The sequence below is a fragment of the Camponotus vicinus genome, unplaced genomic scaffold (assembly GCF_025532165.1).
Source record: "Camponotus vicinus isolate PSW18456_S1 unplaced genomic scaffold, iyCamVici1.0 SCAF_2, whole genome shotgun sequence".
Classification (NCBI taxonomy): Eukaryota; Metazoa; Arthropoda; class Insecta; order Hymenoptera; family Formicidae; genus Camponotus; species Camponotus vicinus.
In genome coordinates, this window is record NW_028141956.1 from 477,158 (window position 1) to 492,022 (window position 14,865).

The 14,865-nt window shown below is 31.8% G+C and overlaps 1 protein-coding gene and 1 long non-coding RNA gene across 7 annotated transcripts in view; both read left to right on the forward strand.

Annotated features, from left to right (window-relative positions):
* Fra (neogenin protein frazzled) overlaps nucleotides 1–7,535 on the forward strand; it is a 25,504-nt gene extending 17,969 nt beyond the window's left edge. For 3 of the 6 annotated variants that reach the window (XM_083092302.1, XM_083092308.1, XM_083092305.1), the window contains exons 14-27: nucleotides 47–356; nucleotides 441–599; nucleotides 686–891; nucleotides 1,007–1,162; nucleotides 1,240–1,402; nucleotides 1,475–1,669; nucleotides 1,911–1,949; nucleotides 2,177–2,303; nucleotides 2,393–2,625; nucleotides 2,910–3,014; nucleotides 3,214–3,425; nucleotides 3,499–3,709; nucleotides 3,779–3,918; nucleotides 4,044–7,535. In XM_083092302.1, coding sequence (XP_082948428.1) covers nucleotides 47–356; nucleotides 441–599; nucleotides 686–891; nucleotides 1,007–1,162; nucleotides 1,240–1,402; nucleotides 1,475–1,669; nucleotides 1,911–1,949; nucleotides 2,177–2,303; nucleotides 2,393–2,625; nucleotides 2,910–3,014; nucleotides 3,214–3,425; nucleotides 3,499–3,709; nucleotides 3,779–3,918; nucleotides 4,044–4,142 — 2,355 coding nt within the window. In that variant the 3' untranslated portion in view covers nucleotides 4,143–7,535. The remainder of the gene's footprint in view (nucleotides 1–46; nucleotides 357–440; nucleotides 600–685; nucleotides 892–1,006; nucleotides 1,163–1,239; nucleotides 1,403–1,474; nucleotides 1,670–1,910; nucleotides 1,950–2,176; nucleotides 2,304–2,392; nucleotides 2,626–2,909; nucleotides 3,015–3,213; nucleotides 3,426–3,498; nucleotides 3,710–3,778; nucleotides 3,919–4,043) is intronic. The other 3 variants (XM_083092304.1, XM_083092307.1, XM_083092306.1) reach the window with 3 other exon arrangements.
* Nucleotides 7,536–12,861: 5,326 nt separating this feature from the next.
* LOC145966428 (uncharacterized) lies at nucleotides 12,862–13,853 on the forward strand. The gene is made up of 3 exons (XR_014437045.1): nucleotides 12,862–12,964; nucleotides 13,319–13,397; nucleotides 13,689–13,853. It is a non-coding gene; the product is annotated as an uncharacterized LOC145966428 (long non-coding RNA).
* Nucleotides 13,854–14,865: the final 1,012 nt, after the last annotated feature.

The window sequence follows — 14,865 nt, forward strand, 5'->3', positions numbered from 1 at the left end:
CTCCCCGTCTTCTATATTCTAAATATATATTCTTTTTGTTTTCTAGAGTATTATCGTAAGATGGGAACCTCCGCTCGAAGGACAAAACGGAATTATTACGGGTTACAAGATCCGTTATCGCAGATATCCGCACGATTCCCGATCCGGAGATCGAAAGCCTCCGATTACGGTAACCACTGAGGGAAATCAACGTTTATACGTGCTTAATGGACTCGAGAAGCACGTTGTGTATCAAGTTCGCATATGTGCCTTCAACGTCAATGGAACTGGGCCTTGGACGGAATGGACAAAGATAGAGACGTATGAGAACGATTTGGACGAAACAAAAGTACCCAATGCACCTAGTAATCTAAAAGGTATAGAGATTTGTATGTTGAAACCTAAAATGACATTTTAATTATTAAACTTATTATAATATTTGTGCACATATGTTATTACAGCGAACGCTATGGCGGATTCTATACTGGTATCGTGGCATCCTCCGAAAGACCAAAGCATAAAAGTGAGGAAATATAAATTAGGTTGGGGCAAAGGTTATCCTGATGTCGAGATACAAGTTCTCGATGGAAAGCAACGATCCTACGCAATCAAACCTATCGGTAAAACATTACGAGAAATTGTGTTTCATTTTTTTATATAAAATCTTCAATTTTAATTTTACCGTTCTCTTCTTCCATAATCTTAGAACCAACAACAGAGTATGTAATATCTTTAAGAGCAACGAATAATGTTGGCGACGGTCAACCAGCGTATGCGAATGTAAGAACTCCTGAACGTTTTGTATCCGAATCCGCAGTGCCTTTATTACCACCTGTTGGCCTTAAAGCTATCGTGCTCTCGGCTACTACCGTTGTGCTATATTGGACCGATTCGACTTTATCGAAAAGTCAAGTACGTTTACGTCACACACACGTATATATAATAGCATTATTATTTTATAAAACCTCGTAAAATGACGCGCAAAAGGTCAAACAAAAATATCTATAGCAAAGACATTTATTTTTAGTATGTCACCGATAATCGGTATTACGTGGTGCGTTATACATCCTATCATCACAGTAGCAGTCCAAGATATAAATATTACAATGCCACAGATCTCAATTGTATGATTCATGATTTAAAACCCAACACGCAATATGAGTTTACAGTTAAACTGGTCAAGGTAAAAAATAATTACACACAGTATCTAATAACTGAGAAAAATAAATGTATACAGAAATTACAGAAAAATATCCGCAGGGTAAACGAAGTTCGCCTTGGAGTATGGTCGTTTTGAATCAAACGCAAGAGGCTGCACCTAGTACAGCACCCCGGGATTTGACTATTCAAACTGTGAAAGATCATCCAACTTCCGTCCTATTGCAATGGCAACCTCCTAAGCAACCTAATGGACAGATTACAGGTTGGTAATATTCCTTTCCTTTTAAGATTCAAAAAATAAAATACATTTATATTAAATTATATCAATTTGTAGGATATCTTATAATTTATTCCACCGACAATACAAAATGGGATCGCGATTGGTTGGTCGAAGGTGTTATTGGTGACAAGATGGACGCTATTGTGAAGGGTCTGCATCCCAACATGATGTATTTTTTCAAGATTCAAGCTCGGAATTCCAAGGGATATGGACCTTTCTCCACGATAGTTTCATTTAAAACGCCACAAAGTAAATAATTCGATTTTTACTTATTTATTCATTGATGTTGATCACGTTAAATTTGATTGTTTTGTTGTACAGTGTAATATAGACCTTTTATGTAATGCCTATATATTAATCCAACTGTATATATAAACGTATAATGTTATCTGCATATACATATTATTTTCATATGCTTCATGTTGCACTTTGTTGTACATTCATAAATTAGTGTTAATTATTATGTTTATTTTTTATTCTTACTTGGTAGGCAACGGCATGGATATCTATGACGAATTGCATGATCGAGGTAAGATATTATCCCCAACTTTATTCTTTTATTCTAATTAAGCATTTTGTTCTAAATTGCATGTGTTTATAAGCATGTGTTATTCCATTAAAAGCTTATAATTTAACCTTCCCAAGTGTGAAAAATTTCCCTGCACATTTTTAATGTGATAAAAAATCATGCATTTAAATTTCAAATATGAAAAACAAAACAATAACAAAAACTAACTGTTTTCATTTTTTTTTTAGATGGAGGCCTTTCCAATCTATTGATTTATATCATAGTAGGTTTCTCGATTGTCATTATCACTGGTATATCAGTAGTGATCGTAGTATGCTGCAAACGTAATCCAAATTCACCAGATCGAAAAAAAGGGTATATCTTAATGATTAAAAAATTATGTTTTAACAATTACTAATATTTATTACAAGTCATTAATGTATCTTTACAACCTTTATACGCAGATATATGAAAGACTCGAATCAGAAAACGAATATTAAACCGCCAGATTTATGGATTCATCACGATCAAATGGAATTGAAAGCTCTTGAAAAGTCATCATTAAACGGTGAACCATCTACTAGTGGCGTTACTAGTAACACATTACCTAGATCGGGTAATCTAGAATATAATCAGGATAACGTACATGGAAATTCTAGTTCGTTGGACAAACGTACTTATGTGCCAAGTTATATGGGTAAATATATATAATTTTGATGGAGAATATATTGCTGCACTGTCACGAATCAAACATCACCAGAAACATTCGAATCACATCACAAAACTAACAGCTATCTCATTTGCATAAGCAAGAATAATTCCTTTATCGCACATTATAGAATATTATTTCGATAATTTTATTCATAAATTAATATTTTAGTTTGTACAGTACACTAAAAGAGAGAAAGAGAGACTCTGTATATTTTATTTGCAATTTTCTTAGTTTTGTTATTTGGTTGCTTTTTACTCATTTCCTATTAGGTAACACTGACGAGAAGTGCTCAACCCTGAGCAGACAGCACAGTCGTGGAAGTCACAAACCAAAACTAATTACACTCCCTGTTGACAGTACACCTTTGCATCAGCGTAAGTAGTAGTAAAATTGCCACTCGTAATCATGCACAAATATTTGTGATATGTAATGATATGCTTTTATATATCAGTAGCAGTTGAGTTATTCAAAGTACAATATTATTTTCCATAACAAGACAAATCTACACAAACACATGATATTCATTTCGATCATCATTTCAATATGGATATCAAAGTTTTCGATTTATTGCAGCTATAGCTACGGCTACCCCAATTGTAAATACGAGCATGTCACAGCCAACTATTCATACGTCGTGCAGCGACACGTCTTCGGTGAGGCAAAATTATCCACGAACGGTCGCGCAATACAGCTTAAATCGCGCGCACGTGACGTTGGAACCGACGCCGGAATCCAGCCCGGATTCCTGTAATATGCCTAGTTCGTACGAACCGCTACAGAGTCAAGTAAGATTTGTAATGTAAATTATTGCTTAATGCCTATAGTAAAGATTATCCTCTAATTGTTCATTTTTTTCAGTTATCATATGGCACAAGCGGGCAGTCGTACAGTGGAAGCACTCAATATGCCCCCGGTCATTATGGTGGCAGTAATCAACCGATGAGCAACACCGTTGGAATGGAGAGCAACAATAGCAAACGTTTGCAGGGCCATCCGCTCAAGAGCTTCAGTGTGCCGGCACCTCCACCGCAGAGTGCTCCTTCGACACCAGCGCAACAGAAGCACGGTGGTTAGTATCGTATATACTAATTATTGTAATCGAAAATAGGCTTAACAAAATTTTTTTCTACAACCGCAGTATCGCAAGTGACAGTGAGGCCGACAATGTCCGGAAGCCCATATAAGAAGCCGCAAAGTTCGTCGTCGCAATTGGCGAAAAATCGTTTAGCCTCGGTGTCGAATCCGACGCATACTTCGGAAGAAGTTGAACGTTTAAAGGTAAAAATTTGTTAGATCTGTACTATATTTTATATGCTATATTGATTCTTGTACAATTTGCAATATTTTATATTTATGGACACTTGATATAATTACTTTATGATCGACTTAAATTGTGATTACAGCCATCATATTCTACGGAAGAATTGAATCAGGAAATGGCCAACTTAGAAGGTCTCATGAAAGATCTGAATGCCATAACAGCATCGGAATTCGAATGCTAAAGCAGGTTCCTAAGCCTTGTGCCATCCTAACTGATGGATAGACTGCAACGTCACATTCTCAATGTTAGTACCTGGGAGGTAGTGTAAATTAATTATGACCGTTTAGTCTGTCGCGTAACCAATTTACGCGATTACTATCAGAATTATGTAAACGTATAGTTAATTAGCGTCGATGAACGGCGCAATTAACGCGTGGTCCGAATGCTCAATTTAATACGATTTAATTCGGAATGTAGCATTCGGTCATTTATTAAATCATTCCATTCTAATAATTAATGTTTCCTCTCTCCGGTACTAGCGTTGTTTATTTCGAGTGTGAAACTCAAAATTGTGTATTTGCCAATATAATTCCGACAGCGTGTCAGCGTTCTTTCGTATTTTTGATAACGCGAGCGCACGAGGATCGTGCCGCGATCAGCCGCGGAAAAACTCGACTAGCACTTTGTGTCATAGATGTTTATGATAATTGCGTGTGAATGTGCTATAAGACGCATATATTGTGACCGAGACATAAATTATACGATTACATGATCGAGTCCAGTGTGTTTTCTACAATGTGTATGAAAGTCGATGTACAATAATGTAGTCATGCGTGAGTAAGAAACATTACGATATCTTTCTTCGATATTTGCATGAAAATCCGGGGTAATTTCGGATAACGCCCTTTGATTATGTATGCTTTCATATACATTGATCAGAGAGCAGTTTTGCCTAAGTAAAAAAGGAATACTCTACGCTTTGCAATCCCAGCGAAAAAGTCGCGTACGTTGCTATTCCGCATTCATGTAATTCGTATATTCGTATAATTGCATTCGTCGATGCTAATAATTGCCATATTTACGCTTAATAAAAAGGTGGAATACGCATGAATCGCTCGATCGAGTAATGTACGATTTAAGATGAAAAATGGAAAATGTGAAATAATATTCATTCTATTTTTGTATCTATTAAAATCAGTTTACTGATAGATAAACTTTGTTGTACATTCTTACATTTGGAAGAATTTTTAACTAAAGTCTATATAGACATTTCTATTTTAGAATTATTTAGAAAAGGATATATAATTGTGTAGAATGTTTTCGTGAACAATGGATAAATTTTTATATTTATTACGGGATATTTTACATAAAATTGTCAATTCTCACTCGATGCGAGCATAATATTCGATTTTATGCTTTAAGACCGTAAAATTTCTGTAACTTGTATCTATATTATATTCGGATGTGAATTTTTAATAAGATTAGCGTGTTAAGTTATACTTTTTACTCAACATCCTTGGCAGCTCGCAGTTACAGAGAAAGATTTCGTGCGTGTACCCTTTGTTGAATCAACCACCTAGTATTACGATCTCAATCGAAAATATTATTTTAGAATTAAATATGAAAATAATCGAATATGGGTATTATACGATAAACTGTTTAGTATAACAAAGTCAACGATCGATTTTCCTTGTAGATTGGTCGCGAAAGATGTATAAGACTCATTCGCGGAATTTAGTGACACGATATTTTCGGACCAATCTATCGCTATTTCTAGAGTTGATCTATTTTATTGTAAACGTAGAGTGTGTATAAAGATTGCTTTATCGAAAATATGGTCCATTAAAAAAACGAAGCAAGTTTTATTCACTCCAAGAATCGCTCTCGCGAGATAAAGTATTATCGATAAAAAGTTGTATACACAAATATTTTTATTGGGATACACATATATACTTTGTATGAATTTGTATTTTACTTATCCGGATACCACAATCAGGAACTTTTTCTCTTAGGAAAAATTTTGTAAACTTAACGCACAAATGCTCAAACTTTACTGGTATCGGAAATTGTCGAGATATATTTATATATTTATATCTCCAAACACATTTTATATAAACTACATACTGCCAATTCATATTAATGCATATCCGTCAAAGTACATACATACATTTCCTTCCAATGCTAAAAACTTAATCCAGCAAAACGCAAATAAGACATGGGAGTATATTTCAACTCCAATTAATAAATATATAACAGTCGTCATTATATTACGAGGTAATAACGCTTGTAGAATTTTTTAAATCGTACTCGACTGTTTTTTGAACATTTTTGTATTTTCATAACATTCGAGATATTGTACAAAGTTGTATAATTAAAGGCGTTTTTAGTGTATGCGAGTTAATAGGACGTAAGTAATATAAATGAAGCTTACTTTATACTTTTGCTCGTAAAGACAAAATTAAATACCGGAGACGAATATACATTAAGTTAAAAAGCTACAAAAGTATTATAAATGATGTTTAAGTTATGTATGATCAGTTTTGGGACTATTATTAATTAATACGGCTCTATTATTTTTAAATGTATATTTGAGTTTTGTGCAAAAAGATAATTCGTATAGTATGAATTTCGATGTAGCACAATTTTTTCAAGCACTGCAAAGTAACAGATGATATTCTCTTTATATAAATGCTATCAAATTTAATTTGAATGTCTGCAAATTGGAATTTTTTAAACAGAATCGAAATAATATTGTATCATAAATCAGAGTATTAGTTATTTATGCCGGCGATAATACTGTCCAATAATTTATACAATTTATATAAAGAGCAAATAAGTTCTTTCGTTGATTTTAGTTCGATGAAAATATTGCAAATATTACCGGCGTATTCAACCGAGGCTCTGTTTGTCAAGAGTTGCGCTACATTTTTATTTGTCGTAAGCAAATTATAAAAAAATGTTTATGTGAATGCGCGATACATTCTTAGATACACTATGTTATTGTTTTTATGTTGATTTTAAAACTTTGCATTTTCACAATTGCGAGAAGAATATGTGAGCTATAAAGACCGATAAAGAGAACATCTTGTACATTAAGTATATACATATATATGAAAGTTGTATCTATCGCTTTGTTGAAGAAAGCGATAGATACTTTTTGATCGAAAAACGGGCCTATGCGGAGGGCCTGTGAAAATAATTTATCACAAAAGTATAATTAGCATAGTTACGTATATATATACATATATATACATAACAAATATTTATCTATATAAAATATTATTTATTGTTTTTTATCGCGCTGAATTTTCCGGAGACAGACGAAATACGAAACGTTAGAGGCTGGTTTGCATTTGAACGTGTCACATCGCGCACTGATGCATTTCTTATTCTCATTACTCATCAACGAATCGATCATCCGCATTTATAAACTAGCAAGTAAATAAATTATCTAGTATTAGCATTTATAAAACCGACGACGGTAATCGCGATTAAGAAACGCGATCGGCTTATCGATGTACATAAGTATGAAAGAAACACACATCGCCACTTTACAAGATGATCGAGTATTTATATATTATATATACATAGCTATATTATATATATATTGAATATAAATCTTATATTTGTACGATATACGAGAGATATAAGAAAGCCCGCCCTGAGACGAAAACATTCATAACAAGTGTGTGATAATATTTGTAAAACTTGATATTCAATAAACAATTTTATGTTCTTTACAAATTTCGTATACATCTTATCTGCACGAATAAAATTCGTATATACATATATATTACATTTCGAAAGCAGTTAATATAATTAAACGATGGTCAAATTTTCTACTTTTAAATTTATCCTATTTCAGGTTTTTCTTTTTTTTTTAAAGCAGCTATTTTTCTGTAAATTAAATTTCTTCTATTTCGTTATCGTTTTACTGTATTTTTTTTATAAAGTATACAACATTTTCATTCTACGCATGTATATTAGAATAGAAAAATAGAAAACTTTATAACAAAAGCAATGTATATTTTTAGTCTCGATAATCTCACGATATTATAAATATTCAACTGTAATAATTTTTGGGAATTTGAAAAAAAATGATTTTTTAAATATAAAAGCGATACTATTTATATGATTATACATATATTAATATATTTTTTTATTATATATTAAGTCTATTGATTATTTATTAAAAAATTCTATACTACCAGAGAAGACTGAGAGATGTCATGGCCCGCTTTTAGATGATCCCTGGAAGCGATACTCCCTCTGTGAACATTAAAATCGTGAACATGAACTACAAAGCCAATGTCCACGAATGTTCTCAGAGGGTAACATATATGTCTCTCTGATAATATAAATAATATAAATAAAAATATAAATAAAAATATAATTAATATGTTCTCTCTTTTCACGCTATTATTTATTTATTTATTTATGTGTCTTCTTTTTCTTCTCAACATCTCATTTATTTATTTATTTATTTAGCTCGCTATAAGTCAATCTTTTAAAATGCGAAACTAAATATTATAGAATTTGACTTCGGAAAAGCGCGGTAAAATAATCGAATAAATTCAAATAATTAGCTCCGTGATAAATTGTTTAATAAATAATCAATTTTAATCAATAAATTAAAATACTTCCATAATTTAATATTCCACGTTAATGTATATTTTATAATATATAAAATATTTCGGCAACGAATTATCGATAACACGGCGTTCGACTTTGGCAATATAAACTATAAACAATAGCGCGCTATACGTTACCACTTTGTCATCATTCGCACGGTGACTCTCGAATAATAAAGTAGTGGTGAGAAACGCTTCGAATATTGTAATTTTTTTACTAAACACAACTACGATTAGTATCGAAACATAATTTGCTTTAAATATTAATAAAAATTAATTAATTAAAAAATAAATTAACGACATGAAACTGTATCGCAACGATAAATCTTTATCGAATCGTAATGTTTCATTACCGCGATTAAAAATTGAAACAGGGGATACATAAAAGGGGATAAGAGATTTAATTATGTAATGATCTTTCGATCATTGATGCTAATTATAATATTTCTTTAACAATATTAGAATTAAATATATTTCGAACAATGCTTTAAATTTTCTCAATCCTTGTTAATTAAACAATATATAATTTAATGGAGAATCGATTAAATTATAGGAATCCAAAATATTAAATAATCACTTCGATCGTTGCGATTTTTACGGACAATAATTATTATTTTAATATTTAGAGTCACAAATATATTTCATCCGTTACTTTATCGTTCTACTTGACAATCTAAATATAATTTGGATTGTGAGAGAAGTAAAACAATCGAATTATAGATGCAAATAATTAGCATAAGGAAAGGATTCGTGATAAATTGTTTAATATAATAAATAGATAAATTGTTTAATATAATAAATAATCAATTTTAATCAATAAATTAAAATACTTCCATAATTTAATATTCCGCTTATGTATATTTTATAATATATAAAATATTTCGGCAATGAATTATAAATAACATTATGTTCGACTTTGACGACGTAAACAATAGCGTGCTATTGTTTATACGTTACGGTTTTGCTATCATTTGTTCGGTGGCATTCGAGCAATAAAGTAATGATGGAAAATGCTTCGTATGTTAATTAATTGTTTAATAAATAATCGTTTAATTAATCTATAAATTGAAAAACTTCTATAATTTAATATTTTCATGTATAACAGTACATGTTATAGTACGTAAAATATTTCAGCAACGAATTATCGATAACACGGTGTTCGACTTTGGCAATATAAACAATAGCGCGCTATTATTAATATGTTACGGCTTTATTATTATTCGCACGGTGACACTCGAGCGATAAAGTAGTGGTACGAAACGCTTCGCATATTGTCGAATTTTTTTTCTAAACACGATTACGATTAGTATCGAAACATAATTTGATATAATTACTAATAATTAAAAACTAATTAACTTATGATAAACGATATGAAAATGTATCGCAACGATAAATCTTTATCGAATCGCAATCATTAATACTGCGAATAAAAATTGAAAAAGGGGATACATAAAAGGGGATAAAGAAATTAATTTTATTATGAGCTTTCGATTATTGATGCTTATTATAATAATTTCCCTAACGATACTTATTAGAATTAAATAAATTTCGACCAATGCTTTAAATTTTCTTAATCGGCAATCACTTGTAGAATATTTCAACGACGAATCATAACAATAACATAGTATAAGTCGATTTTGGCGATATAAACAGTATCGCGGTAATGTTTTTGATTTACGATCATTCGCACAGTAACCTTGAGCAGTAAAGTAGTGACGTTTCATATATTATCAAATTCTTTCTTTACGTAGTCAACCTTGGCGATATAAACAGTATCGCGGTAAAGGTTTTGATTTACGATCATTCGCACAGTAACCTTAAGCAGTAAAGTAGTGACGTTTCATATATTATCAAATTCTTTCTTTACATAGTCAACCTTGGCGATATAAACAGTATCACGGTAATGTTTCTGACTTACGATCATTCGCTCAGTGGCTCTTGAGCAGTGAAGTAGTGATGTGAGACGTTCCATATATTATCAAATTCTTTCTCTAAACACAATTGCAAGTGCAATGAGGAACTTTTCGTGAATGAGTGTAAGTGCAACGAGGATTGGAGTGCCACGAGGAAAAAGTGAAGAAAACAAAAGAAAAAAAGGAGGTCTTGGAAATGGATGGATCAATAAGATATGATGTAAGTCATTAATATTTTAATTATTTATCACATTATTTATTATATTTTTACGTCCCCGCGTCCCATCCCCCTGGATGTATTCGCCACCTGTTGAATTCTTTCGGCGGGAAGTACGTCGACGGAAGAAAATCATTTTCGCGCGCGTTGTCAAGATGTTGTTATAAACAACGACTGTCAGAGAGTCTGAGCCCAGCTGTCAAGCTGTACGTGCGTCTATCTGTGATCCGTTTTACGATTATTCTGAATTCTTGTATGTTACTCGTGGTTTATTAAAGTTCTTATACCTTAAACTGCGTTATTATTTACTGCGCGAACGTCAGCGTGTGCCAATCGATTGTGTCGCGCGCATTCGATATATATCGTTCCGCGAACGCAACAATATATAAATTATTTATCAATAGTATATATTGTTGTATAACAACGATGGTCAGCTGAGTCGAAGAATAGCTGTCAAGCTATCCAGACGCGTTTTACATTACGGGTCGTTATCGCGAGATTTCCCCTGTTATTATTTGTTGTTTGTATATTCTGTGTTTCTAATTAAAGTTCTTAATTTCCGTTAAGAGTGTCTTATCTTATACGCGGTCCGCGAGTGCCCCATTGTGTTGAACGCGCTTCGATATCTCGAAGTCGCCGCCGCGGACGTAACAATATTCAAAATATACATATTTCTCGTTTCATTTTATTTCTTTGATTGTGATTCAATAGTGATTTTAAATTGTGTAACATATATAATACATATACTTATAAAAAATATTCCATTTTATTTTAAAATAATTAAAACATTTATAAAATGTTTATTAATTAATATTTTCAGATCTTATATTTCAGATCTTCTTATATTTTACAAAATATTTCATATTAATATATTTATTTAAATACTTCATATATAAAAAAATAGAAATTTTTTATTTTTTATTTTTATCATATTTTTAAAAGTTTATATTTAAGAAATATAAATTATTTTGTAATTACGCAATTTATAACATTAAAATATATCTATTTAAAAGTAAAAATGTAGAAATTAATTCCGCGCAATAATTAGTTTTAAAATCAATTATTTTGAACATTGCTTTATGTAATAGATTTTCTCTTATCTTTTATATTTTTATTTATCGTTTATATTTGCGAATTAAAATTTATATAGTATATTACAAAATAAATTATGTATTATATTATATATAAAATTATATATAATATAACCCTCCCATGGGGTACACCTTGTCGCGGTGGGAGGGCTTAGTACTTGGATGGTGCCTTGAGGTTTATCTTAAATTTTTCTATTTATGATAAACCTTAAGGTGCCTGAATGGGAAGCTAAGTATCCTTTCGCGTCGTCGGTGCCGTCAACGTGCCGTGGACGGCAAGCGCTTCGTTACCGCGTTTTCGCGTTGTAGTATTCTCGCGTCGTCGCGTTTTCGCGGAACTTTTGGACTTTTTCATATAAAATCCCAATTTCATTTATTGTCACGAGTCTCTACTTCCGATGCCAACTAACTGGGATGTTTCGAGTTTGCACACGTTGCTATGCAACGTACACTCGTGCTTCGTGCTTCGTCAAGTGATTCGGCCCGAATTAGTTAGAACTCGATCGATTGCTCGGAATGGTCGTCAATGGGTCCCTTCTCTTTGCTCGTCTACAGCTACACGCACTGCGTGTGTTAACCCTGTCGAGGAGTCGAGTGGATTCCCCTAGGCACGATTTTCGCTCGGTAAAAGGGATTGCCTCCCCATTTTCTAAATTGCTGAATGTTAGCATTTAAAAAATGTGGGTATCCTCTTCTTTTGCCGTCTACTAGCCTGGTGTAGCATATAGCAACCGCGGGAGGCATAATATGTCCGGGCGGAGCACCTGAAATCGTGCTTAGCGGGTCCAGGTTCGATACGAGATAGGATAATTATGCGCGAAAAAGAGTTGGTGAACTTCATTTTCCTCTATTTCCGTCAATCGTTTCGTCTTCTTTCCGATTTGGGCTTAATCCTTGCTCGTTGTATCGTTGCATTCCCGACCTGTTGACTCGATTCTCGTAAGTGAAATGGGATTTTCGCTCGTACCGAAACCGGGAGTGCCGTTCAAAGTATATACATATTAAGTATATACATCGCGCGATCAAATAGAAAATTTTTTATCGTACCGAAATAGTGCGGGAACCGTTTAGTATCGCGCGTAAAATAACGAAAATAGCGATATAAAAATATCGCTCGTGAGTGCGGGAGTGCCGTTAAGTATCGCGCGCCTAAGACTGAGAGGAGGAGGAGGCCTAGGAGAGGCATCAGGCTCCGGCAGAGCAATCTTCTGGTAAGCAATTTATTTATTTGTAATTATATATTAAATATTAAATATATTTATTATAATTTAAATTAAACAATTAATCGCAACAATTAATTTGATGTTTTTATTTATATTTTTTTATTTATATTTAAAAGAGAATTAAAGAAAAAGATTTTTAAATTAAAGCTATAATCTTGTAAAGGTGTAAGTTTTTATAAAGTTATAAGAGAATTATTAGTAATGTTTTTTAAAATTTAGAACTATTTTATTAATCTGCTATTATTATATGCATCGAATATAAAATTCAATGTATACAATAATTTTTGAAATATTAATTATTTTGAACGCTGCTACATTGGAATCTTCTTTTGTATGTTATAGATCGATGCAACAACCCTGATGATCTGAGAGGAGGAGCAGGCCTAGGAGAGGCATCCTGCACCGGCGGAACAACCTGATGGTGAATATTATTATTTATATATTAATTGTTATAAATCGTTAACTTGTTATAAACGAACAATAATTCGATCTTACTATTTAAATGAATTAAAAAGAAAGATTTTTATAAAAGTCATATAAAATTTTCTATTTAAAAAACAGTTTCAAAAATTTATAAAATTTTTCCATGCGTGTTTATCTGCTTATTATTTTACACATCGGATATAAAATTCCGCGCGATAAAAATTTTTTAAAATATTAATTGCATTTTGTGAGCATTATTATAAATGAATTTTATATTTGTATGTTACAGACAACTAGCTTCGATAACAACAACTCCGCTGTTGCGCATCAGTGCCGGTGAGTGAAAAAAACTTTTATTTAACTTTAAGGTAACGGATTCGTAGAGATTGCATGTAGATGTAGATGTAGATGTAGATTGTAGATTGGAGATAAATCTGTTGCCTTAAAATGGATGAGCTAGGATGGATTAAATTAAATAAATTAAATTAAATAATTAAATTAAATTAATTAAATTAAATAATTTTAATAAGTTCTTTCGAACTTATGCTTTACATCTATTGCGAAAATATATTGAAATATTAATTAAAAAAAGAAGAGATCAAGAAAAGATTTTTTTGTAAAGATTTTGTCTAATTTATTAAATAAAGGACACGCATTAACAATTATCAATTTTATCAATTTTTGATGCTAATTTATTCTTATAATACACTTATTTTCTAATTGCTCATAGCTCATCCATCGTAGAATTTGTTTGTAGATATTGTTTTTAAACTTTACTTTAACTTAATATAAAGCCAAATGATTAATTAATTAAATAATTTGTAATATGATAAATACACACATTATTTTTATATTTTATTATAAAATATAATTTATAGAAATTTGTAGTAATTTGGCTTTATTTCAGTCAAAATAAAGTTATATTCAATATTTAACGAACGATCGTGAAATCGAACGATCGTTACTAAATGAGCGTAAATATTTCACGCTCTTTTGCCGGTAATTATCCGGCAAAAGAAGGAGTAATTATCTCCTTCTTCGATCTCTGATTAGAGATCGAGAAAGAAAGTGGCCAGGATCAACGAAAGGTAGGTTCAACTGGCCTGAAGAGTACGGTTAGGGTACGCGGTTAGGGCACGCGGTTAGGGCACGTGACTAAAATATATAGATGATTAGGTGAGGTGATGATTAGAGATAGGTTCCTCAAATCTCGAATAATTTTAGTTAATCAGGAAGTAGGGTTGTTAAGGCTATTAAATAAAATCATTCGAATTCTTCTATTAATATTAGGGTTGTTAGGGCTCTTAAGATCATTAGAATTCTGTAATAGTAGGATTGTTAGAGCTATTAAAATTATTAGAATCCTTTAATAATAGGGTTGTTAGGGCTATTAAGTAAGATTAATTCTTTCTTTTAATATTCCAATAATCCTAGGGGTAAATTAAAATTATTTTCATTAAGTTGAT